This window comes from Rousettus aegyptiacus, unplaced genomic scaffold (genome assembly GCF_014176215.1).
Source record: "Rousettus aegyptiacus isolate mRouAeg1 unplaced genomic scaffold, mRouAeg1.p scaffold_m13_p_14, whole genome shotgun sequence".
Classification (NCBI taxonomy): domain Eukaryota; kingdom Metazoa; phylum Chordata; class Mammalia; order Chiroptera; family Pteropodidae; genus Rousettus; species Rousettus aegyptiacus.
In genome coordinates, this window is record NW_023416289.1 from 45,494,450 (window position 1) to 45,521,104 (window position 26,655).

General features: G+C 53.7%; 2 protein-coding genes and 1 pseudogene across 2 annotated transcripts; 1 reads left to right on the forward strand and 2 right to left on the reverse strand.

Annotated features, from left to right (window-relative positions):
- Positions 1 to 721: 721 nt before the first annotated feature.
- Positions 722 to 12,957, reverse strand: BCAT2 (branched chain amino acid transaminase 2). Its single transcript, XM_016122513.2, has 11 exons — positions 12,907 to 12,957; positions 9,781 to 9,858; positions 9,245 to 9,448; positions 5,004 to 5,114; positions 4,814 to 4,933; positions 4,551 to 4,714; positions 3,288 to 3,430; positions 3,053 to 3,138; positions 2,730 to 2,870; positions 2,584 to 2,658; positions 722 to 1,848 (listed from the first exon to the last, which is right to left on the reverse strand). Exons 1-11 carry the CDS (start codon positions 12,928 to 12,930, stop codon positions 1,810 to 1,812), a joined length of 1,185 nt encoding a protein of 394 aa, XP_015977999.1. The 5' UTR covers positions 12,931 to 12,957; the 3' UTR covers positions 722 to 1,809.
- A 1,027-nt stretch (positions 12,958 to 13,984) lies between these two features.
- On the reverse strand, positions 13,985 to 26,173 carry HSD17B14 (hydroxysteroid 17-beta dehydrogenase 14). Its single transcript, XM_036232704.1, is given in 8 exon segments — positions 13,985 to 14,661; positions 14,663 to 14,715; positions 14,777 to 14,889; positions 14,975 to 15,041; positions 15,286 to 15,383; positions 22,386 to 22,472; positions 25,462 to 25,495; positions 25,985 to 26,173. Coding segments are annotated over 8 exon segments (759 nt in total). The 3' UTR covers positions 13,985 to 14,543.
- LOC118611879 lies at positions 22,987 to 23,105 on the forward strand (annotated as a pseudogene).
- Positions 26,174 to 26,655: the final 482 nt, after the last annotated feature.

Consider the following 26,655-nt stretch of genomic DNA (forward strand, 5'->3'; position numbering starts at 1 on the left):
TTTGAATCTAATGTTTGCTAAGAGTTTTTCATAAAGGTCTTAAACATTTCCTAAAGGGACACTTCCAGAACAGATGTACCTGTAGGTGTTTGCAAATGTTTACAGTGCCATAAAAATGGTTTTAATTAATCACATGTTGATATCGTGTTGGGACGTTCCCATTAGTTTTTCATTCTTTCTGCCTTTGAAACTTTATGCCAACATTGGCCACCACATGGCGCCATAAGCATCTTCTGGCAGCGCCCGAAAACCAGAGTTCTCTGTGGTTAGGTAATTATCTACCATCTCGTTATTTTAGTTTTTCTTTTCCTCAATTTAATCTTATCGTACACTACTTTTTCTTATAACAAGAAAGATACGTACATACATATATTTCTTAATTATCGCCATTATTTTTACATGATACTTAGTGTTCTGCACAGAGCATAATCGATTTTAATGTTCTTGGTTAGCTCATTAACTTAGACTTGGTATCTACCGTTCGCAGTAGGGCTAAATCTGATTTTTTAGATTCATTATGAATTATTGTGTGTTTTTTAGAAACTAATAAAAATCTTCAGATCTAAACGCATAATTGCTGAATATTAGCACAGCTACAGATTTAGAACATCAGATCCACAAAGTGATTTTATTATAGAAATCCAAGGATATTTTTATAAAATGTTCAGAATTCTGATCACTAAATTAAATAAAAACTCACATTTTGGTTCTTTCCAATTAGTGTATATTTAAATTTTCAAATGAAGAACATCCTTAAGCATAAAAACGACTTAAAATATTTAGAGGAAAAAAATCAATTTTCCGAAGTCCCCTAAGCATTGTATAATTACATGCATTCTAATTTTACAGATATTCGTTTTTCCACGCAACGGGACAACTTTTTGAATAAGGCTAGAAAATCACAAGGCAAATTTGGTTCTCAAAAATAGAGCACTTTTACAGCGCTTTCTACATGCTAAGCCCTGTCCCAATCACCTCAGCATGGCCTTAGTGGGTGGGTACTTCTATCCTCATTTTTAAAATGAGAAAACGAGATCAGACAGGTGAATTCACTTCCCCAAGGTCACATGGCTATTAGGGAATTTTTTAGGGAATGTAAGAGGGGTATCTGAAATGTGTACCCCCAAATTCCCTTCTTCGCCCTGAGTGCGGCCTGGTGACTGCATGCACACTGGAGCTGTCCCCAAGATGAGGTAGTGGGCAACGTGCGGGTTAGTGGGGGGAGATGCTAAGCTCAATTTGTGGTGAAGTGGAAGACTCTTGTTCGCCAGAGAAACCTCCAGGATGTTGAGGGTCAGGATTGCTGGACCAGCGAAAATGAAATGGGCTGAGTACCAGGAGGAATCCCAGTGAAAAGCCTAGAGTTCCGAGTTGCATCATTGGAGATGGGAGCTAATGTCTTGTTATTTGGCATTTTCTTTCAGAATTGCAGCAAGAAGGGGGTAAAACATCAACAGCAGCACGTGAAAGATCCGGCCTGAGGAGAGTGAGCGCGGAGTCAGGGCCAGGGCGCACCTTGGACCCCACAACACCGAGCTGCGGGGTCCGAATGCCCGGGCCTGAGGGGCGGAGCTTGGGGCAAGGCTCCTGCATCTCGCGCGTCCGCTTTGGGAGTGTAGTGGCCACGTGGGGGTGCCGGAGACCCAGGCGTCCCGGCCTCCGGCCGTTTTGCTGGTCGTATTGCACTTCCGGCGAGTCATCCGTGGGGCGGAGGGTCCGGCACGGGGACGAGGTGCTGCGTGGGAGCGGGGGACTGGGTGCTGCGTGGGCGGGGCGGGATCCGAGGGCAGGCAGGCACAGCCTGCAGCGTCACACCGGGAGCATCCACTTGTGGTCTCGGGCTCCGTACTGCGGGACGGGAGAGGCAGCACGTGAGAGGTAGGCCGTGAGGTGGCGCCCCTGGTCCCCCAGAAGTAGTGGGGTTGGGGGGAGGACATCGCTGTGCACGTAGGGTGGAGGATCGGGAGTGCAGTTCTGTAGAAAGTTCTCGCACGGCCCTGCGGGCTCTTGGGATAAGTAGCTTCTGGCTGAGAAGCCCCTGATGGCCAAAGAGGGGCCGTTCGGGCCCAGCGCCCTGGGGGCTCAAGGAGCGCACGGGCAGGACACACGTGGCTCCCGGGCGAGGGCCAGGACAGAGCACCATGGTTCTAGGCTCGGAACAACACAAATACCTCCTGAGGCCTCCGAGAGGTCACGGTCCTGGGCCACGGAAGGTCCGAGGTCCAGAAGCCGGTAGGAGAGATGTCCCTGACCACGGGGACAGCCCGGGGCACTAGGCGAGTCTGCGGGGAGTGGACGTCCATGGCCGGACGCGGGCTGCAAGTCCTCGAGGCTCGGGGAAAGGGACTTCCCCCTCCAGGAAGCCCTCGGCACCCGCGCTCAGGGGAGGGGCCAGGGCTTCGCAAGCTGGCAGGAAGGCGTCCCTGAACCCCGAGAGGGGTTCTGGGCCACAGCAGCTCACGGTCCAGGCTCAGAAGCCATTATCACCTCGTAGGACTACGGAAAAGGCGCCAGTTCCCAGTCCAGAGTTCTAAGCTTCTCTGGGGACCAAGCACCCAGCTCCCCTCCCAGCCAGCGCCTCACCTGGATTGAGCTCAGCTCCTTCTGGAAGCGGAGGACAAGCTCGGGTCCGTGCTCCATGGTGGGAATGTGGAGGTGCTGGGGAAGACAGCGCCGTGAGGCCCAAGACTCCTCTCTCCTCCCCCACCCTGCGCCCCTGCCCCACTCACCTTGCCCTGGTACAGGATGCTGTGCACAGGGCACACCTGGCAGGCGGTGCCAGAGCCAAAGACCTCCCGGAGGCGATGCTCCGCCAGCGCCCGCATTACCTCCTGCATGGTGACCCTGCGCTCCACCACCTGGAACTCGCCCTGCAGGGCAGGGAACTGTCACCCAGCAGGCCGCATTGCTCAGACACCCCAGGAGGAGACAGACGCCTGGAGGGAGGGGGGCAGAGCCACGGCGGTGTGCCCCAGCCCCTCCCCCACAGCCCCTGCCACACTGGCCCCCTACTCAGCAGCGCCCCGCCCCACCCGGAACCGCCACAGCTCACCCAGGTCTGAGCCAGGTCCAGCAGACTCTGTCTGACCACTCCGGGCAGGATGACACCATCCACCGGGGGGGTCACCAGTTCCAGCACTGCACGGGTGTGAGCGACAGGGCGTCACCGCAGGGGCCCCCATCCTCTCAGGAGCCACCCGGACCCAGTCCCTGACGTGTGCTCAGCTGGGGAGTGGGTTGGTGCCCGCTCCCGCCAGGGCTTGGGCTGGGCCAGGAACAGGGCTCACCCCCATCCTCGCGGGTCCAGAAGATGAAGATGTTCATGTTGCCCACCTCGGTGAGCTGGTGATCGGGCCCGTACAGCCAGAGCACCTGGTCGCAGCCCTTCTTGTTGGCCTCCCGCTGCACGAACACTGTGGGCCCGTAATTCCTAGCAGAAGACAGTGCGGTGGGTCTGGGCAAGGGAACCCCACATCCTCCAGCACGGCCCCAGATGAGTCTTTCCAGACCAGAGCGGACCCTGCTGGGCCAGCTCTGCCCTCCTGTGGCTGCCCAGTGCCCCCGAGACAGAATCCCTGCACAGTGGCTCAGGGCGGAGGATCTAAGGGGCCTCCTCCCCGACCCCTGCAACTCCCATCCCCTCGTCTCACTGTCCAGGTCACAGGTGCACTGCTATTCCCTGGGCTGGGATCACCTTCTGCATCCAACCCCCCAGCTGTCCTTCAAAAGCACCTGTGACGTCACCTACCCTTGGAGGCATGTCTGGACCCCCAGGCTGGGTCTCAGGCCTTCTCTGCCCGCCCCCCCCCAATAAACTGGCCACCTCGATGATTTCCCTCATCCCCTTGTTTCAATGCTGTCTCTCACCCGAAGTTGACCTCACCCCGCACCTACTCACAAGCTTCTCCCTGGCTCCCCATCACCTCTGGGACAAGATGACAGCCCCTTGGGCTGGTCCTCAGGGCCTGGCCTGCTCTGTCCCAGTAATTCTCCTTTCTGACAACTTCTGTGCCTCTACCCCTGCTCCCTGCCCCCACGCACGTGACCCCAGGAAACTGCCTCCTTCTTGTCCATCAGACTCAGTTAAGGTGTCACCACCTCTGTGCAGATGATGAAAGTGCCCCAGTCACCTCCATCAGCGCTCACGGACAGTGGGACATCCGCCAGCCTGGGAGACACTCTCTGCCATGCTGCACCAAGGCCCCTGGGGACACAGACTCACACAGAAAGTCCACACACAGGGCAAGGGGCACTGCAGGCCCCGGGGACTGTGGGAGCTCGTGGGGAGGGGGGCAGTGAGCCTGGGTGCCCAGGCGAAGCCACCTGGGGAGGACATCACCTCCTTCATGGTGACCTTGCGCTCCACCACCCGGAACTCGCCCTGAACTCAGCGGAAACTTCATTTCTAGAGGCTTCTTTGGGGGGCAACCCCTACTTCCCGGTGGTGTCCTCACTGACCTCCACCCAGTCCCGTCCCGTCTCCGAGCTGGTCTGTGCACAGGGCACTCACACCCTGACGCGTGGGCGCTGCACCAGGGTCTCTGACTCACCCGCCCACCTTGCAGTCGCCGACCCCGCCCACCCAGGCCCGGGTGAACGCTGGATCCGCCAGGAGGGACACAGGTCTCAAGATATCTCCAGAGAAGTACGTGCCCACGGGACAGAGAATGACGTAGAGGAGGGCTCTCGAGGGACTGCCGACACCTAGCGAGGGCTGCGATGGCCAGGAGGGGGCGTCAGGGACCCAGGAGTCCAGGTCCCCGGCCCTTACCCTTAGGTCTCCGCCACCCCCAACTCCGAGGGCAGCGCCCACCTCGTTCCCGAGGAGCACAGGCCGCACGTAGAGGCTGGCACCGCTCCAGTCCGGGACCCAGTCCTTGTCCACTTCCACGAGCCGGCGGATGCACTCGAGCAGCTCCGCCCTGTCGAAACTCTACAAGAACTCTGGAGAGTCAGGGGGGCCCACGCCCCCTCCCCGCACCAGGGCGCCCCGCGCCGCTCACCGGCAGGGAGAGGCGCACGGCCGAGCGCAGCATGCGGTCCATGTTGAGCCAGGGGCGGAAGAGGCGCACGCTCCGGTCACGGGCCCGGAATGCCTTCAGGCCCTCGAAGAGCTGTGGGGACAGGTGGGCAGGCTCAGCGACCGCCTGGGACTGGCAGAGACCAAGACAGAGACGCGAAGGAGAGCAAGGGCGGAGCTGGGGACAGCCGAACCCGCTGAGCTCAGAGGACAAGAAGAGACACGCAGACCCAGAGAGAGGGGACAGAGACAGACAGTCCTTGTGAAATAGCTGTGGGTGACATAACACAACGTCCAGGATTTGCTTCAAAACCCTACAGAAAGGGAAAGGGTGGGGCGTGAGCTGAGGGGAGACGGTGACGGCGGTGCCAGAGGGTGAAACAGGGTGACCTGGGAGGGGGTGTCCTATCACTCTACTTTTACTTTTGAAGTTTCCCATGATAGAAACATTTTTTAACACACACACACCCCTACCCTGATGTCCCCCCCTGGGCCTTCGACGCCACACACACCTGCCTCCCTCACCTGCTCGCTCTGCCCTCCGGCCCCCACTGCCAGCACCATGGCCATGTCCTGCTCCCAGCATTGTACTTGTTGGACCCTCTGCTAGGTGACTCTCCTTGTGTGTTCCAACTCACCTCTTAGGGCTCAGCTTAAATGTTACATCCTTTCTGGTGTAGCCTCGCCCCCAGACAGGTCAGGGTACCCTGATTCCTGCCCCGTGGCCCCATGTTTGCTTAAGTCTGTTTCCCTACTAACTGGAAGTGTCACAAGGCAGGGACCAGCAGTCCCGTGCCCAGGGCGGTGCTTAGTGCACAGTCGGTTTTTCTTGAATGAATGAATAACTAAATGCATGAATGAAGAATGAAAAACTAGAAAAAACAGCCAAAATGTTTTGGAGAAAACGAAAGAACAGGGACAAGAGGTGGGAGTGGAAAGAAGACTTATCAGAGAGTAAACAGATTATAAATCCACAATACTATAAACTTGGTGACATGGACATATGAGTAATGGATCGAACAATGGAAGAGACTAAAAAGTGGGTTATAAAGCAATGGGGGGGGGGAAACATGGTTAATTCAATTAAAATGCTGTTGGGACAACAAAATATCTACCTTGGAAAGAGCTAAACTGGATCCCTACCTCACACCTCACACCAGGAAAAATTCCAGATGGATTAAAAATTTAAAAGAGAAAAAAAATTAAACCATAAAAAACTATAGACAAAAACACAAGATAACCATTTTATGTCTCAAATTGGGGCCAGTATTCTAAATATGACGAATCGTTGGAGCCAAAGATACATTTGACCACATAAAAGTAAAATGGGGAGAGAATGTCACCTCGTATCACAAATAGTTTGTCGAAAATACAAAGTACTCCTAGAAATAAAAATTTAAAATTTACTTAAAATCTACCCTGATAGAAAAATTAGCCTAGAAAATGGACAAGTCACAGAAGGGAAATAATAATGGCTCTTATGCTTGTGAGAAGGTGGCCAGCTTCATAATTAGGGGAAAGATGCAAATCGAAATTACTCTGAGAGGCCTTCAAAACCAATCCAGAGCCTGGACAAGATCTAAAAGGTTGGCAAGGCGTCCAGGCCACGGGGGAAACGGGTTCCGCCGGCGGGCACGGGAACCAGCGCAGCCCCACAGAGGAGGACGGGGCAGCATCCGCCACTGACACGGTACTAGCACACGTACCCTTTGACCCCACAGTTCCAGAAACTGGAGAGATACCCTAGCACTTAAAGGAAGTGGAAGATTTGCTAGTTCATCGCGACACTGTTAATAATAGCGCAAAGCTGGCAGCGACCAGAGTGTCCGAGAGCTGGGGAATAGCCCTGTGAGGCATCGTTAGGATGGGACACTATGCGGTGGCCAATAGAAGGGTAAGGCTGTTCATGGGCGCTGGGTCTGCGAGATGCCAGCGAGTGTACAGTCGGCTCCCTTTTGTGTGGGGAAAAAAAAAAAACAGGGTAAAACAGTGATACACATCAGTGTTGGTATTCAGAAAGCAGACTCTGGAAGGACGTGGGAACTGGTGACGGTGGTCGCCACTTGGGGAGGGCAGCTAGGCAGCTGGAGAACTGGGGACATGGATTCCCTCTATCAGAGTTACGATTTTGAACTGTGTGAATATATGATCCATTTTTTTTAAAGGTGTTAATTTTTAAAATGCTCCAAATAAAAATAAAAATCACTATGCTGTGTAATCTTTTAAGTCGACTGTAATTTATAAGATTTTTTTTAATTAAAAATATTTAGGATGTAGCAGTCAGCACGTCTGCCCCAGTAGAGCCATGGTCCATGGTCTACGGCCATGCCACCCTCAACAAGCCCCATCCATGTCTGATCCCAGAAGCTAAGCAGGGTCAGGCCTGGTTAATACTTGGATGGGAGACGACCACCTAGGAAGACCAGGTGCTATAAGCATAAATAATAAAAATAATAAATAAATTTAAATACAGAGAGATGAAGACAGAAAGCAGATTAATGGTCCTTGGGAGGCAGGGAAAGAGTATGGGGACCGACTCGTTAGTGGCTCCCGGGTTTTTGCTGGGGGCGACAACGACGTCCTGGGACTAGATGGTGGTGATTGCGCACCACACTGTGAACAAACTTAATGCTATTTACAGTGGGTACAACGGGACGCACGTGACCCTTGAACAGGTGGGTTTGAACTTGTGAGGGCCACTTATGTGTGGATGTTCTCAATTGGCCAGGGCAGCTCAACTGACTGTGTTTTTACGTCACGTGTACTCTTCTGGGCGTGTATCACCCCCATGATGGTAAAAACGACACGGTGGTCTGTTATTCCACACGTGCCCCAGAGTGAGGGCGGTGTGGGAATGTGATCTGCCCACCTCCTCAGCTGGCCTCAGCTCCCCGGGCGCCCCGCATCAGAGGGAACGTCAGGGTTTCTAAACCCCTTTGGCTGCACTTGCTCAACTGAAGACGACGTTCCGGGTCCCCAGCCGGAGGGCACAGAGATGCAGAGATGGCGGTCTCTGAAAGCCACCTTCCGGACAGGAACCCTGACTGTCCGTTCTTAGCACTACCTGTTCCCCAAGGCGTCTCCTCTGCATAGAACTGATCGATTCTAGTCAAATGTCCATAGCAGGTGAGGAAAAAAACCCTCAAAATTCTGGGGGAGGGGGGGTGAGAGAAGGAAAATCTGCCTAATGTCACAGAACCGTATCCTAAGAAGCAAAAATTACTCAAATTTCAAACCAGCTTGTAGAGCTATGATATTTTCGTTCAAATCCTGTCACAACTGGTTTCCTCAGGAAGACTTCACTTTCGGCCATAGCTTTAAGTCATAAACCTGGGTGTCCATCATCCTCACAGACCGCCCCCCTCACCAAGCCCCGCAAGGCCAACCCTGCTCTGAGTCCCCATGAGGGGACAGTCCCATGGTCTGCCTGGTCACCAGGGCACCACCTTCAGCCCTCCTTCCCTCCCTCTCGCCCAGCCAGCCAGTCCTTCGTGTCCTGTCACTGAATCTCTCTGCCCCGTGCCCTCCTGTCTATCCCTCAGCTCCAGCCCCTACGTTGACCTAGTCTCCTATCTGGACCTTTGCCCCGACCTGGCCTCCTGGCCGCTGACTGCGCCCCCGCCCGCCATCTCATCCTGTGTCCTGACGGGGTCTTGCACCCGGAGGTGGCCCCGCTTTGTGCCGCTCAGGGTCTTCAAGGATCCCACTACCTGTGACAAGGTCCCAGCCCCTCAGCCCCTCAGTTCCTCTGTGGCCTTGATGATGTCCTTGGCCCCCTCTGCCATGCTCCGATCCCTCAATTCCCCCCCAAATATGCTGGGCTCTTGCTTTGTACTATGTCTCTGTACTGGTTGTCCCCTCTCTAACACCCTGAGCTCCCCTCTTTGCTGGCACAGAACCCACTTTCTTTTAAAGCGTGGGGAGAACTGGGTTCCTCTTCTGGCCTCCCACGACACCGACACCTCAGCTGCCTCCCCTGGAGCCCAGATCACAACTGTTGTAACCAAAACATGGAGTTTTCAAATGAAGGAACTGAGCCTGTCACGTCAGGTCTCGGCATCACCTGGCACAGGGCCTGGAACGTGAGAAGCCTCAGAAAATGCTGAGTGCACAGAAAGAAGAAACACACAAAAAGCAGACCCAGGGAGGTGGCTTTGGCGAGAGACACAGCAAAAGGGAAGTGATGCAGAGAGAGATGGGGACAGAGGTCGGCCGCCGTGCCACCTGCTGCGAGTAGTGGAGAGCTGAGCAGGCCGGGTGCAGCTTGAGGTGCTGGAAGGGCTGGATGCGGGGCCGGCCCCAGCCCTGCCTCTCGTCCCACTCCACCATCAGCATGTGGTCAGTGAACGTCTTCCCAAACACCAGGGGCTTGCTGGCATCCGGCTTCTTATGAGGCTCCTGTGTCATTTTCAGCTGCAGATCTGCAGCCTGAGAAAAGAGAGGGGGACCCAGGGGTCCTGGAACCTCTGGAGCCACAATCTAAACTGAAAAACTACAGCTCCCATGAACCCCTGGGACTAAGATGCAAAGAGAAGAGGGATCTGTGGTCCAGAGGCTTCTGGGACATGCCACTGCAACTCTTTCCCACAGTCTGATGGCAGGCAATTAGGCTATCCCACTGCCACCCACCTTCACCTTTGAACACTAGACCTTATGGAGATGCCCAGATCCAGCCCCCAGCCCCCTACTTCCTCAGACCCAACAGTTCAAGCCCTTGGCCCCCTTCCTTGAAATTTAAAAGTATAGTCCCCTCCTTTCACCTTGAAGTTTGACGAGGCATATCTTCTGACACCACACAGAAGCCAAGGGACAGCGAGTTTTCGGACCCAAATCTGGGACTGAAGTAGGAAAGGTGGCGAGGCCGAGAGAGAGAGAGCAGAAGGCACGTCATTTGCCACCTCTTACACCTGGGAGGTTCCTCTGGACTACCTTTGTCCCAGGCCTAGTGCATCATGTGGTCTGTCCCCATCAGCACGCAGAAGCGGATCATGAAGGAGGCCAGGTCCCCTCCCCGCCCCTATGAGAGCTCCCATTCCCTCCTGCAGGCTGCAGGCTGGGACAAGGTCACACACAGGCTCTGCCCACCCCAGGGAACTTTGCCCCAGCCCTGACTCGACAGGAGACAAGGAGACGAGAGATGGACGGTACACAGGTGAGTGAAGGCCTCCCTGGGGGTTAGGAAAGTGGGGGAATCTATAGAAAATGCTCCCCCAAGACCCAGGATCTAGGCCCCCCAGCCTCCTCCCTCAGACCCAGGAGTTGGGGCTCCCAGCCCCTCCTCCCTCAGACCTAGGAGTCCAAGTTCATATTTTTTCAGGGTACTAGATCCACTGAACTCAGGTTACCTGAAGGCACTAGCCCCATATCTTGGACACCAGTCATCAATGGACACCGTTCAGATGAACACTTCCCTGCGGTCCTGCTTGAGGCCAGCAGGGGAGAGCAGGGCTGGCCGTGTACAGCGGGTGGCCTGCTCCAGTGTTCTTAGACCTCAAAGTGTTTCTTTCCTCTGCTCAGTAGGAAGGCAGCTGAGTCATGAGGCTGAGATTGACAAACAGCCTAGCCTGCTCCTGCCGTGTGAGCCAGGTGAGCTGACACCCACCAGTGAGAACAGACCTGAATGACAGCAGTCACTGGTCCAGAGATGAGTCATGGGGAGAGGGGGATTATGGGGCTGCAATGCCCTGGATTCTGGGCGATGAAGTCTGAGTTGCAGCCCTGGATAGCCAAGGGGCCAAGGGCTTCTGGTATGATCCGCCTGCGGGTCTGAAATATGGCCTCTAGGTGGCGACGTGTAGCCGGCACGAGCCTGTGGCCCGCCACCCTTCTGTTCAGAAGGAAACAGGACACCCACAGTATGAAGTGTGGACACACAAGGCAGTGGAGACAGCCAGCAGCTGGGCAAGAAAGCAGCCCTCGAAGGGAGCCAGGATGGAAAAAAAAATAAACGAGGAAGAGAGGGAAGAACAAGAATGAGAAAAAAATAGAGACATAGTAATAGAAAACATAAACTTTAAAAAACAGAAAACAAGACTAAGAGATGTCAAAATAGATATGATCATAAGCATGAAGAGAGACTGAGGCAACAGATAACAAAGAAAAACCCAGGGATCCTAAAGCCTGCAGAAATCAAGAAAGGATATTGATAGTGGAATAAAGAGAAGCCACGAAGCAGAACAAGGAAAAAGGAAACAGGCAAAGGTCAAACTTCAGGTAACACAGCACACAGTGAATGAAGAGCCAGAGACATGAGGAAGGACTGAGAGGCAGAGCGATGCCAAGACCTGCAGAAAAGCTATCTCAGTGACTTAGAGATCAACATCCGGGAGAGGAAGGGGCAGAAAGACACACCCACAAGGTAGAGAAGGTGCCAGGCACAGCATCCGGAAGATAGAGTCCCTGTCACACTGGGAAAAGCTGCCTTCATCCTCCCAGGACATTTCTCTAAGGCCAGGGTGTCTCACTTCAGCTGAGGGAAGGTGCCCTGTCATCCGACACCCCAAGCCATAGAGACTGGCCCGAAGGAGACTCTCAGGCAGTAGATGGGTTTGGGGGACAAAGAGAGTAAAAGGATTGGGGCTGAATTAAGAAATGAGAAAGGCTGGGGCGGGGGGTGGGGTACACAGAGCGGGGCTCTGTAACACTATGGAGCCTCCACTGTGTCTCAGTACAGCTCAGGACTGTCTTCCCAACGTCACTCAGGGGTGCCACCATCAAAGCCCAGGAGCATCTGTGTCATAGTTTAGTACCGTCCTTCACACTTCAGGACTGCCCCCACATTATTGCCCAGGAAGAGTCCCCATCATGGTGCAGTGCTGTCCTTGTCTCAGCCTGGGACTGTCCCTATCGTAGCCCCAAACTGTCCCTGTCACAGCCCAGGCAGGACTAATCCCTTCGCACGTAGAATTGTCCCATTATAGCCCAGGACTCCCCCATCGTAGACCAGAACTGTCTTATGAGAGACAGTCCAATACTCCCCACGCCCCAACCCAATTGTTCCTGTCACTGCCCATGGCTATCCTGTAACAATCCCCAGGAGTGTCATCATCAAAGCTCAGCTTGCCTCAGTCTTAAGCCAGGCCAGTCTTCATTAATCACTGAGACTCCAACAAAGTAAAAGTCTGCCCTGCCATCTATCCATCAAGCTGAGATAAGGAACAAGGTGCAAAGTTAACAGGAAAAATTTCTTCCAAGGGGTTATGCTCTGGTTATGGAGGGTTGTAATGACCTTCTTGGAGTTGCTACTTTCTCCTTCCTCACTGAGAAACCTCATTCTCTAAAATCATAGACTCTCCAAAACTCCACTGGCTGGCATCCTAACAGTAGGAATGGACTATCTTCGCTTGTAGTGTCTCTGTCACTTTGACAGTGAGAAGCTGCCTCAATTCCCAGCCCAGGTGCGCAGCTTCGGATAAGGGTTTTGGCAGACACAATAGTCCACGTGTACGTTAACCTTTAGTTGCAAGAAAACAGGGCCTTGAGTTCAGTTCGCAGCCCAGATGTGAGGATGAGCTGAGCGCCTTCATCCAACTCCCTTACCTAGAGGTCCTGGGAGCCTTATCCCGGCGCCCCCACCAGCTGACTGTCCCCACCAAGTCCCCCACCCAGCCCCGTGCCTCCCCCATTCCTGCTCCCTCCTCCACGTTTCCCTCCTCAGACCGCTGGTCTCGATTTCCTTCCCACCAATTACTCCCCAACCCCTCACTCCCCGCCTCGCACTAAGGCTCCGCGCCCCTTCCCGCGGGGCCCCCCTCTTCGTCGGCGCCTCGCTGCAGAACCCAAGCGCCAGGGAAGCGGCGCCAAGCCGCAAGCGGGGGTCGGCGGGCGACGCCTTCAGAAGCGCGCTTCCCGCGGGGCTCCCCAGTCCACCCCAGGCGCAGACCCACCTGGACGCGCACGGTTGCGGCCATGGTCAGTGCGGCGGTTAACTGCACCCACCTCGCCGCGGCCACGGAAAAAGACGTTCGGCCCCGCCCCATCCACGCCCCCTCCCTTCCACTCCCCTCCCCCAGCGGCTCCACAGACCTCCCGCGCTCCCGCGCATCCTGTGGGTAGGTGGGCCCCGCTGAGGGGCGAATCGGAACGACACCCTCCTCCCAGCCACGCTCCCCCGGCTGAGGAGCGAGCAGGCGGCCGTTTCCAAAAATGCATTTCACTAGGTCCCGCCACGGAGCTCTAGTGAGGAAAAGCAGCCCAAGGGGGTGGGGAAAAAGCCAGAGGCAGAAGCCTCCGCAGATCTTGATTCCTTGATGAAAAGGAAAAGCACATTTTACAGGCTTGTGGGTGCATGTCACGTATATGAGAAGGGAAAGGCCCCTGGGAAAAGGCCTCCGAAGAAGGTGGCAGGCAGGGATGCGGGGGTCGCAGTCAACCCCTGTTTGAAAAGAGATTTCTTTTCCCACGAGAACCTATGCGTCTTTGTAAATGTCAGAGAGAGAAAAACACATAACGGTTCGCTATGGCCCCTCCCAGTCCCTTTCATCACTGGGGCCCGAAAAATTTTCAATACACCAATTCATCAATGAGCCCCCTAGAACAGGATTTCTTGGTCATGCCCCTTCAGCGTCTCCCCAACTTCAGGATCCTCAGAGGCAGAATCGGCCAACCGCTCCTCGGTCACTGAGCCACCCCAAAACTTCTGGGGTCATAGTTTCCCCCAAATCCTGCATCAAAGCCACTGTGACACCGCATTACTGTTTCTGCAGCTCAACAGCCCCGGGCTCAGGCAGCTAATCTCCAAACCCTCCCGGTGTAGGGCGTCTCCCTGTTTTACTTTCCTTGTCCCCGCCAACCCCATAACCTCGGCCGGGGCATACACCTGGGGCTGCGCCCCGCGCCCCACCTGTAGCGTCGCTGTCCCTAGACACGGCATCTGCGCCCCGCAGTTTCGAAGCTCCCACCCCGTCCCGACTCCCCCAAACCCAGGAGTCCGGACCCCTGCTCTTCCACCCTCTGTCCCAGGAGTCTCAACCCCCACCTTCCTCTTCCCTCAGAAATTTTGGCCGGGACCACCTTCCTACTTCGCAGGCGGCAAGATCAAAACTCCTTTCCTCTAAGGGCCAAGAATAAAGAGGAAGCCCTCGAGGTTCACCTGTTCCATTATCTCCTAATTACAGCTTAAGTATCTCCCCACTGCGAAACTTTTAACTAGGGCACGGGTGAAGCCCGCGATTCTTTTCCCAGGCGCCGCCGGCGAGAGGCTCCTGCTGCAAAGCCTGCTGGGAGTTGTCGGCCCTCAGGTGGAGGCCACTCATGGGCTGGGCTGGGCTGGGTGGGAAGGGTTCCCGGTGTGGCAAGACTCATGAAAGATGGAAGATAAATGTACCGATGCCCTCCTCTTTGTGGCTGCAGATCGCTTTTATGGACCCTTGTGGGGGGTGGTTTGGCACACTGGTAAGTGGGCTTAATGTCTAGAGTTGGGGGCTACACCTGAGGGGCAAAGGGCAGAAGCTGGAATTTGAGAGAGACTGAATCTAGGGCAGGAGGGTCCCAGTCAGGGAAGCCCAAGTAGAAGTGTGGAAAATCAGGAAGGAATGACAGGGGCCTCCACCGGGGCATCCCACCTGGCCTTTCACGCGTACCCCAGCTCTTCACCCCGGGTCACAAGCAGCTCAGTGCCTGAACAGAAGCTGGCATCTGAACAGGAACAGGACGGCGGTCCTCACCTCGGTTGGCTGGCCCACACTCACTAAGGGCTGGGAAGAGAGGAATAAAGGTCAAAGGGAGCTCCCAACTGACTGCCATACCCTACACCACCTGGGTCTGGCTCCCACGCCCGCCCGCCCACGTGAACTGTGTGGCCTTAGGGTCAGTTGTGGAGATTACCAGCTCCTCCCACAGTGGGGTCCAAATGTTCCCTGGGGAGATACTGGGAGAAGGGAGAGAGATCAGGGGAGTCTGCTGCAAACACTTCCTCCCGCAAGGAGGTTCTCAGCCCACTCGGTGCTGCTCCCCAGCTGATGCCAACGCCATATTGACTCTCATCCAGGGCCGAGGCTTTGGTCATGGCCGCTACTGCCCCCTACAGAAGACGGGGCCGAGGAGAAAGTTCAGCCCCGGGAAGATGAGGCTCCCCCCATGTCCTCCTCCTGCCCCTTTCCAACCTCGGGGGTCTAGCCAGGGGATCATACGGGGGGTGCCATGCCCTCCCTGTAGGCTCCTGGGACATGCTAGGCTCCGTTTCTTGGTGCATGACAACGTGTCACCGGTTGTTACATCTTGGAGCTGGGGGACCCAGGTAGGGTGGGAAGGAAGCAGTGGGGTACCTTGGTGGCCATGTAAGCAACTGCCTGGGGCTGGCCAATCACCCTGACCAGGCTGGAGATGTTAATAACATCCTTTTGGCTCTTCCTCAGGCGAGGGGGAGGGCGGGCTTCGAAGAGAGGAGGCAGAGTCAGCTGGCCAGGCCCTGGTTCTCCCCCGCCACCCCACCCCCTGCTGACACGCAGTCCGATGTCTGGGTTAGTGGCCCTCTCCCCCGAACGTTCACTAGTTGGTCTGGGCGCCCTGCAGAATCGGCACCCAGAGCTCTAGAGCTCACCTTCTCTGGGTCGCCCCAGACTGTCCGGGTCCCAGCGCTTATGAAGTCTGAACCTGTCCTAAAGGAATTTCTGTCCATGTCTCTCCTACTGTCTCCTCTTTCTCTGTCTTTCTCTCCGCTCCCTTTCTCTGTCCCTATCCCCCTCTTTCTGGGCCTTTGTATGCTACTCAAACCTCCTGTCTCTATAAAGATAGAAAAATGTGACATGGCTACATTTTTTTGCAAAAATGGGAGGAAGCTCTTTTATCCACACAGGGCAGAATGGTTTCTCTGAGTTTCAGAGAGAGCTCCGTGGTCAGAATGTGATGTGGGAGGCTCTGATGAAATGCACCCCACATTCTGCCAACTTCTCCCCTAAAACGCCCCTAGTTGCCTGGAGCTCCCTAAACTAACTCAACTCTCTCTCCGTCTCCCTCACCTCTCTCTCTCCCAGCCCCTTCAATATGTGACAGACCTTGAAGAAACTCAAGTTCTATCCTCCCCACTCGCTTTGGGCAGCTGAGCTGACCAGGTGAGGCCCGTTCCTGCCACTAGAGATTAAATGGGCTCCCTCTCCATTTACCCCACCTCAAAACCAGCCTCCACCCTATTCTCGGTGCCGAATCTTCAAACATATCCTGAGAGCTCCAACCTCAGGACCTTTGCACTTGCTGTTCCCTCTCCCAAAATGCCTTTCCTGAGATAGCCATGTGACTCACTCCTGCAGTGACCAGCCATCCTGGTCTGGCCAGGACTGAAGGGTTTCTGGGTTTCTGGGGACCTTGGACATTGAGTCCACACTTTCAGTGCTAAACTGAGACATTCTTGGGTAAACCCACCCCCTCAGCAACGTCAAATCCCATTCGAATGTCACTTTCTCAGTGAGGCCTGTCCCTATCATCCTCTCTAAAACTGCTACCTGTGTCCCCATCCTACTTCCCAATTTCTTTTCTCCGTGGCGTACACCCCCATCTGACAGGCCACACATATTTTACTTACTTATTCTGCCTCTCCTACCAGAATGCAAAAATCCACAAGGAGAGGGTTGAAATTCTTATTTGGCATCACTCCAAGGTGCTCAATAAACATCTTTGGAATAAACGAATGACTGAATTGAGGATCTAGTAAGTGCCTGGCCCTGTTCTCAGTAATTTACACAGATTAGCTCATTTAATCCCCAGATCCTAGAAGGAGGTACAGACAATAGCCCCTTTCTCCAGGAGAGGAGACTGAGGCTCTGAAGAGTGATTGACACACACACAGAAGGTCATGGGACACCTGACAAACCTGGTATTTGCGACTTGGGTGGTCTGCGACCAAAACCCATAAACAAATAGGAATTTCTGACAATGCTGGGTGTTAAGGACTTTAAGATATGTGAGCAGAAGGGACCTGAGTACATGGAGATGGGGGGGAAGGCTGGAATTCTAGGGACGCCCATCCTCTGGGACCCCCATCCTCTCCTTTCCCTCTCCTCCCCCTCACTGTCATCAGCCTTGAAACCCCCCTCCCCCACCCTGGGGCATGCCCTGCCCCTACCCCAGCCATCTATATCTCCTTCATCTTTATTACCTCCCTTCCTTCCCACCCCCGCCCCCACCCTGCAAAGCTGAGGTCCCTGAGGGCTGAGATAAGGTTCATTTGTAACCCTTATTGCAACACTGGGCACACAGCTGTCACTCCATAAACATTTGTCTCACATTCCTGGTGGCCCCTTCCCAACCATCCCACACATTCCTTGGCCAATGTCCTCTCTGCCCCCACCCCCGTCCCAAGGTCACCTAGGAACTAATCAAGCATCCCGCTGGACTCTCACGGGCCCAACTGTCCCCACCCTTCCGACACCCCATCTGAGAGCCTGGTTTTGCTCAGTGTCTGACCGCCTGCCTCTGGCCTGACTCTATTTTGCCTCAGTGTTGGGGTTCCTGGGTCCTTCTCCCTCTCCGAGCTCTGTCCGGGGAGCCCCAATTTTGTTGGTTTCCCAGCAGCATCTCCTAAATCTCCCCCGGAGTCCCCTCCTGGTGTGCCTCACCTGCCACCCTTGGGCCTTTATCCATCTGTGTCTCAGGTGCAGAGCTCAACCCATTGTCGCTTCCTAAAACCCGCCTCTTTTCCTGGTTCCCAGTGTCAGCCGTCAGCCACAGACTGGGAGATCTGGGAGTCACCCAGAGCCTCCCTCAGCCCCAGTTCCTCATGCAATCCGTCGCTTCCTTGCTCACACACCTTGGATGGCTCCCTATTGCTCTTGAGACAGAGACCAGACACCTGGCAGGGCCCTCAAGGCCCCACTGACCTGCCCCTATGACTCAGTCTCCGCATCACCTCCTTCCTCACTCCACTGGCCCCTCGACAACCCCGCCTCTCACCACCAAGCCTTTTCACAGGCGTCCCCTCCGCCAGGCGGTCACCCCCACATAACCACTCCGAGGACCTCGGACTCCTGTTGGTCTGACTCTCCCTCCTTTTGGACACTGGAACTGGAGAGCCACCGCCCCGCCCCTTGCCACTGCTCATGTCTGACTTCCTCCAGGAAGCCCCGCCCCCCGCCTCCCCCCCCAGCCCAGAACAAGCCAGCCTCGCTGTCACACATCTCCCAGAACCACATCTGTCCCCTTTCTACACAAAATACACTCCTCCCCCCATAAACTCACATCTGCCTCTATTTAGTAATGCCTGGCTGCCCCACAACTAGGAACTCCACAACAGCAAAGAGCACACACTATGCCCCCGGCACCTAGCGCGCTGCCCAGGCTCAGCCAATGTTTGATGAATAAACAGATGATGAACAAATAGGAGTCTACGAGAATCAATTCAGCTCTGAAAATCCACAATGGACACCTCCCATGGACCCCTACTGCCAACCAGAGCTCACTTCCTTAACCATATAAATATCCCTACCACCCCCATTGTTCTCTCTAGCCTCAGGGATTACAAACGGTGGCTTGTGTCAGAATCTACCAGGGAAGCCAAAGACCCAGAGATTCTGATTCAGGAGGTCGAGGCCAGGTCAGCATCTCAAGAGTTTTCAAGAAATGGTGTTGGTGGTGACCATAGCGATGGTGCTGCTGATGATGGTGATGGTGGCGATGACAGTGGTGATGATGATGATGATGATAATGAAGGTGAAGACGATGATGGTTATAATGATGGTGATGCTGGTGACAAGGGCAGCAACTTACTCATGTCAACAGATTTCCTTGCAACGGGCACAGTTTTAGGTGCTGGGATAGATGCGTGAATGAGAGACAGGAGTCTTTGTCCTCTAGAAAACCAAATGCAATGGGTGGCCCCCGGCTGGAGCCTGGTGTGAACAAACCACGTGTAATAAGTCATTTGGGAGAGACGAGGTGAATTTAAATAGCGCTCGGGCATTAAATGGTGTTAAGAAATTGCTGTTCACTTTCTTAGGAGATCAAATGGCAGTTTGGTTGTGTTAAAAAGAAAGGTCTTAATTTTAATTTTTAGCATGTATTTTTAAATTGGAACGTTTGACTCTCCCTCGCCTCTTGGGTGGGAATAACTGAGAGGCGCACATTTCTCCCCACCTCGCATTGTCGCCCAAGGACGGTGCTCCACTTGTTCCAGGGGTAACTTGCTCAGTCACTCCTTCCATCAGCTGCTTTGTGTGTCTGCAACTGCCCCCTGACCCCAAGGGTGGCACTTCCTGGGATCACCCCCCACACACTCGGTACTCCATCCTCATCTAGGGTCTGCTTCTGGGGGTTCCCAACTAACACAGGTGTGGCCATGGGGCCGTGGTGGTGTTAAGAATTCTAGCCATCGGAATAAGAAGGTCCCCAGGTTAGCTGACACTCTGGTGTCAGTGTGACTCTTGCCAGGATTATGGAAGAGAATGTTCTTGTTTTCTTGTTTTCAGGACACACATGCCGAGGTACCGACGGATAAATGGACATCGTGTCCGTCACTTACTCTCAAAGAGAAAGATAGGAACATCAAGAACGTGTAGTAAAATATTAACAATGTGGAGTCTGGGTATATGAGAGCCCTCTGTACCGTTCTGGCAATATTTCGTTAGTCTTCAATTATGTCAGAATAAAAATAAACATTCTAATCCATTGGTAGTATTTATGACATTCTGACTGATGAAATGATATGGCGTCTCGAGAGGAGGAGATGGCAGGAGGCAAAGGAGAGAACAATTTTAACAAGATGCTTCTGATCTAAGCTGGAGACGCAGATGGGCGTGCTCTTGTTCTTAAAATACATCCGGGTTGTTTCTGTCCCCAGGGTCTTTGCACATTCTCTCCTTAGTGAGTGAAATACTCTGTGCCCTATGTTTCCACTTTTTGCCCTCCCACGCAGAGTCTAGCTCAAATATCACCTTTTCCCTTCTACCTCTCCCGGAGTTCATTTGCCCAACATATATCTCAGTGAAGAATGAGGTGGATTATCCACAAGAAACAGATGTAACAAGGTTCATGACAAACAAGAAACAAATAGAACAAGGTTAGTGATAATCGATAATAACTCGCAGACGGCAAACTCTGCGCCAGGCATGTTTTAAGGGCTCGGTGGTTATTTTAGTTGAATCTCATCCAATTCTCAGAACAACCCTGTGGACTAGGTACCATGATTAGCCTCCTTTTACAGATAAGAAAAGTGAGATGAAGAGAGATTAACTTGCCCGATGTTGCAGGTAGGAAGTCTGTACTGCCCACTCACAGGTAGCCAATAGGGGCAGGCAGAGATTGGGGCGTAGTGTCACCCTGCCCTATGGATCCAGTGAAACCAAAAAGCCAGTTGTTTATGTGAAAACATTCTCTTTTTAAATGCTGGCAACTAATGAGAAAGAGCGAGGGGAGGGGAGGGGAGGGAGAGAGAGCGAGAGCGAGTGACCGAGAGAGAGAGAGAGAGAGAGAGAGAGAGAGAGAGAGAGAGAGAGAGAATACACGCATACCCACACCCACACATATATATAAACCTTTCATGGGCTGTGGTGTACATGTCCATCTTAGAAGATGAAACAGACATTGGGGACAGGAGCCAGGGCTCGCCCCTTGAACGGAGGATTACCTAGCAGGGGACATTCCACCTGGATCTCAGATGACACCTGGAAGGTAGCCCCCTCTCCACACACCGGTGACCCCCTCATTTACTCCTCAGGCCTCTCCCTTCTGTCTACACTCGCTTTTCTGAGTTCCTCCAGCCACAAGCCGTGAGCTCCAAAGTGGTGTCTGCAGGCCTCCGCTCTCAACCCAGACTCAGGAATCGCACTCAGCGCGTCCCCACCCCACCTGCTCCTCCCCAGGAGTCCTTGTCCTGCGTTTGCTGGGGACAGGGGTGCGGAAAACAAATAAACGGACCCCCCCTCCCTGTCTAGTCCGCCCCCACATCTAGTCTATGAGGGAATCCAGGCAATTCTACCTTCAAAGTGGATCCAGACTCGGACCCTTTCTCACCTAATCCGGGGCCACCAGCCTGGTCGAATCTAACGTCCGTCGTCACCTCCACCCTGGGCCCCCCTGCTTCAGCCTTCGCCCCCAGCAGTTCCCCACACGACCAGCAGAGGGTGCCAGCGGCCACTCAAGGCAGTTCCCCAGCCTCTGCGCAGAACCGGCCCAGCCTCCCTCCCTGCTCACTCCGTGTCGTCACAGCCCAGGCCCCTCCCGGCTTACGAGGCGCCACAGGCGCTGGTCCCAGCCAGCCTTCCGCCCTGGGGCCCTAGCTTGCCCTGTTTCAGTCAGTCACATTGCGCTTCTCGCTGTTCTGCCTACAGCACCGCGCTGTCCCACCCCAGGGCCTCTGCACAGGCTGTTCCCCTCCCAGACAGCGGTCTCCTGCATACCTCCTCGGGGTCTGACTCAAATGCCACCTCTCAGAGAAGCCATCTGTCTTAAAGAGCACACGAATACACTGAACAAAATAACCCTCATGCGGTAAAGATCATACTGAATTATTTGCAGCTGAAACACGATGTCTGGGATTTGCTTTCAAATATTCCAGCAAAAAAATAAAAAATAAAAAGTGAGGTGTCTCCAAGAGGTGAGAACAGCAGGTTGACCATTTCTGGCACTGGGTGACGAGCAAGTGGGGTTCAGTACGACTCTCCCATCGTGTACGCTCATGAAATACCATGAAAAGTTTTGTAAACTCACCCCTCACTCTTTATTCCCTTTTTTTCCCCTGGCTGTTTTTTTGCATGGCATTTATCACTCCCTGACAGTATATTCTGGATTCATTTGCTCACTATCTGTCATGGCCACTAGACTGTCAGCCCCTCAAGGACGGGCATGTCTGTTTTGTCCCTTGCTGGATGCCTGGCACTTAGCACATTGCTGGTGCTAAATACATATTTGTTGAATAAATGAATTAAAACGTGTGATGATAAAAATAAACTATGATGAACGGGTTATCATAGAAAAGGATTACATATGCGTAAGCGCCTCATAAACAAAGATGCTCTGGAAAAAACTTTCGGAGGAGGTGACATTTAAACAAAGATGGCAAACAGGGCCCAGTTCATGGGAAGACTCAGAGGATGGCACAGAGGCAGAGGGAGACGCTCTGAGCTCCTAACAGCTATTCATTGGGTGATAAAACTGTAACTGCCTGTTAGTGACTCCCTGTCTCAACCCCTCCCCCCATTTTTCCAACCCCACACCACTTTGGAAGGTTCTGGAAGGTTCCTAAGAAGGCTGGGCCATGTAGCCACCCAGGCTGCTTCTGCTAGATTTAGCAATTTGCACCCATTTATTTTCCACAAAGAATGGAGTTCTTTGGGGATGAGATCAAACCAAGGCACAGAACAAATTTTGCTCTTGGACAAAGTGTCTCTGACAATCGCATTGTCAGGCGGTTATCTGGGCCTGGCAGCGGGGGCCCCAGCCTTCTCCTTGGTCAAGTAATATGTCCCTAGCCGTGACTGCTGGAAGCCCTGGGCAGAGGTCTCTTCCCACCACTGTGGGGGCAGATCTAAGGGTGGGGGTCGGAGAGAGGAGAGAATGAGGGAGAGACATGGAAACGACAGGGAGAGGAAATAGGTGCATAGGGACAGTGTAGGGTCGTGGGGGACCTGGGGCCAGCAGCCGAGAGGGTCAGGGGTCCCGAAATGGGAGGCTGCACGGCAGTTAACAAAAAACCCATCTCAGAGGTGATAAGGCCTGGGTTCTGGTCTCAGCTCTGCCACTTCCGGGCTGTGTGGCTTTGGGCAGCTCGCTTGGCCTCTCCATCCCTCCGTTTCCTCATCTGCAGAATGAGAACATCACTGTCTTCTTGAGCTCAGACATTTCACTATTTGCGCCTGGCACTTAGTACCATGATGTGGTTGTTAAATACAGTTGACCTTTGAATAACACAAGTTCAAACTGTGTGCATCCACTTATACACAGGCTTTTTTTCAGTAAATATACAGTCAGCCCTGTATATCTCAGGGTTTTGTATCTGCGGATTCAACCAAGCATGGATCAAAAACAAGAGTATATTTTTGGTCTACAGTCATTCTGCTCTGAATATGCCCATTCTCGTCTGATCTTGGAAGCCAAGCAGGGTCGGACCTGGTTAGAACTTGGATGGGAGACTACCTAGGAAGACCAGGTGCTATAGGCATTAAAAAAAAAAAAAAAAAAAAAAGAGTATTTTTGATCCATGGTTGGGAATCTGTGGATGCAGAAAGCTAGCCATGTGCATTGTTCTATTCCACTTTATATAAGGGACTTACAAATCCGAGGATTTCGGTATCCATGGGGATCTCAAAACCAGTCCCCCATGGGTACCACGGGAATGTAGCAAAGTTTTTGGGGAATCAAAAGTTATGCGTGGATTTTACACTGTGTGGGGTTGGCACCCCCAGCCCACACAGCCCACACAGTGTTCACGGGTCAACTATAAGTAGAAGGAATTGCGAGGAGAAGGTTAGAGGGAAAGAAAAATCGATATTTAGAAGACAAGGAGCTGGAAAGATAAGAGAGTAAGAGCAAGGAAAAGCCTTCCTTATCGCTGGCCACGCTGGGATGTAGTCAGTTCTCATTCGGCAAAGCAGTCACAGCCAGGAAAGTCACCATACGCCTTATATCAGTGATCCCTGGCCCATCGCTCCCAGGGGAAGTATGTACTTATGATGCTGTATGATAATATGTACCTATCATGGACTGAATGTTTGTGTCCCCCCAAACATTCATACGTTGAAATCTTAACCTGCAAGGCGATGACACTAGGAGGTAAGGGGAGGTGATTATGTCACAGGGTGGACATAATCACGCATGGGGTAAGTGGCCTCAGACAGCTCCCTTGCACCTCCCACCATGTGAGGACACCGCATCTGCCTGCACCTTCGCCTTGGACTTTCCGGGCTCCGGAACCGTGGGAGATAAATGTTTGTTATTTAAGCCAAATCATCTATGGGAATTCCTGCCATGGAAGCCCAAACGGACGAAGACAGGCCCTGTATGTGCCCACATATGTCTAACTTAGGTTCTAATCTTAAATCCTAAACACAGCTCATGCTCCAGGCTAGTTATTTTGAAAGGAGGTTGGGAGTGCGCAGCGAATTATCTGATGCTACCTCATGGAGAGGTGCAACCTGCTCAACCGTCCCCCGGAGCTAGAGCTCCTTGTCCTGTGCTGCCTCCAGGTCCTGCCTCTGCCCTCTGGCCATCTCTCTGCTGGAGACTCTGAACAAGAGGGCAGAGGAAGTGTCACCTTGTTAGAACAGAGCTGGGAACATTCGCTGAGGGCGACTCAATTATTATTATTATTTTTATTTTTTGGCCGCTCTGTGCATGTCTGCGAATACCGGAAAAGCAGAAAAGCGCGAGGAGAACCAATCTTGGGCCACAAGAATTTTTCTGGGGAGTTGAAATGAGGATTAACTATGTCTGTCTCTTCTTGTCTATTTCCTTATTCTCGAATGCGAATCCAGGACTGGAACGCTTGTCCGTTTCCTTTGCTGCTAAGTTCCCAGGCCCCAGGACAGAACCCGGGACACAATAGGTGCTCACCACATATCTGTTGACCACACAAAGGACATAGAAAGAACGAACGCGTAGCCACCAGCTGTGTCATCCTTATGACAAGGTGAGGAGGAAAATGCAGTTCACAGTTGGCCAGGCAACGAGTTGGCTTCTCTGCAGCACAGCCTTGGCCTTCCCGTGAGACCTCAGTGCAATCAGTCCACCTCCCGGTGACTTGGCTTAGCACCACCGCCAGGCATCCTTGCAAAGAGCAGCTGTGAAGCCGATGGCCATTTCCCTCCGAAGCCACCCCACTGAACCCTGTGTGGACTTTGGTTATAAACCACATGCCGTGAAGACATCTTCACAGCCACTGGCGGAGACAAGGGCCATCAGCCTCACGGCACAGATAGATGAACATAATTCTGGCCATTAGGAATAGTTTATCTTATTCAATACTCGCAACCATCCTATAATGAGGGCCGTTACCATCACCATTCCCATTTTAGAAATATAGAAACCGAGGCACAGAGAGGCAAGGGCACACCGCGGGGATGGAATGAAGCAGTCCTGTCCTGTCCAAGTGGCAGAGAAACTGAGGTTCGAGAGGAGGGGGAGGGAGGCCAGGAGACGGGATGAAACCACTGGAGAGAGCCGTCTTATGAGTGGGGAGTGTTGGCACCCAGCCTAGTAGAGTTGCAGCTCCCTGAAGCAGGGCAGGTCAGGGGAAGCCGGAGTCACACCCGAGGGGACAGAAGCAAGAGGACATGGAACCCTCCCCGGAATAACCCACATGGCGGAAGAAGAGCAGAGAGGAAGCCAGAGGTGACAGAGCCCAGAGGGCTGGATAGAGTCACAGTGCAGTTAATGTTCCAGGGACCCAGGGTCAGGGGGACAGGGGCCCAGGGGACCAGATATCGGAGAGATACTGACTACAGAGAATGGACAGGAACACTGGGACAGGAGGGAAAAAACTCTTCTGGAAAAAAACCCACTTGCTGTGAGGGACTCACCTGTTCCCACCCACGTGACAGGTGTCACAGCGGTCTTGAAGACGTGGGGGAGAAAAGAACCCACACAGACACTGGACCTGGCAGGCAGAACCAGGGACAGCTTTGCGGGGCGGGGGGGTGGGGGGCTGTGGGGGTGGTACATGACACTGAGCTGAAACCTTTGGGACCCAAACAATTTAGCCCGGGAGAAGAGAAACAGGGAAAGGAAGGGCCCATGGGAAAACCTGGAAGACAACAGAGCTGGGGGAGGGGAGAGAAACTACTGGAAATGAGCGGGGACAGAAAAGCCATTCACATCTTTTTTCCTGTGTCACATCACAGAGGAGAAAGATAGCTCCAGGAAGCTGCTGTTCCAGAGTGGGGCCCCTTAGTTCTGAGGGAAGACAAGGGCTGGGGACCCCGACTCCCAGTCCGAGGGAGGCGGGGCTGGAGGTGAGCACTGAGGGACCGCCACTCACCGTCTTTGTCACAAATAACCACTTAGGCCTCGCGCTCCCCTGAAAAGATGAAGAGAATGGGTTACCCCAACATAGGCCTCCGCGAAGGCCTCTGCTGCCCTCTTGTGGCCAGTCGGCGTGGGGCCCATCACCCCGTCGGCTCCCCTCTGACCCTTCTCATGATGCTCCCCTAGGACAAAGGGCAGAGGCCACGATGCATATTCTCCCTGGCTCTTCCAGGTACTGGCTGAAGTTTCTGAGAGGTACACCCCCATCCCTGGGTTGCGGAGTAAACCCTAAACCTACAAGAGACATATTCCCCACACCATCTGCTTCACAGCTATAATAACTGAGACCCAGAGCAAAGGGATCAGGGCGTTTGGGGACCCGCCAAAAGCTCGGGCTCAGGGCTACCACTCCCACGCCTTCGTTAGCATCGCACACTGGATTGTGTAAGACCGGAATCTGGACTGCAACCCACACTCAGTAGACCGCGGGGTCTCTCCTCTCTCAGACTCCGATATTCCAGCCAAGACTTCTCTCGCCAGAGGCGCTCACGATGTCGGCTCAGATGCCCCGCTGCCCCACGCGTCCCAATGACCTCCTTCCCCGGGTAACGCGTTCCCGCAGCCACCCCGCAGCCACCCTGTGTCAGTCGGTCGGTCTGTCCCTCTGCCACTCACTCTGGGCCGCCTTCCACCTGCAGGGTCCGGTGAGGCTTGGCTCTAACGACAAACAGGGAGCTGGATCCTGGAAG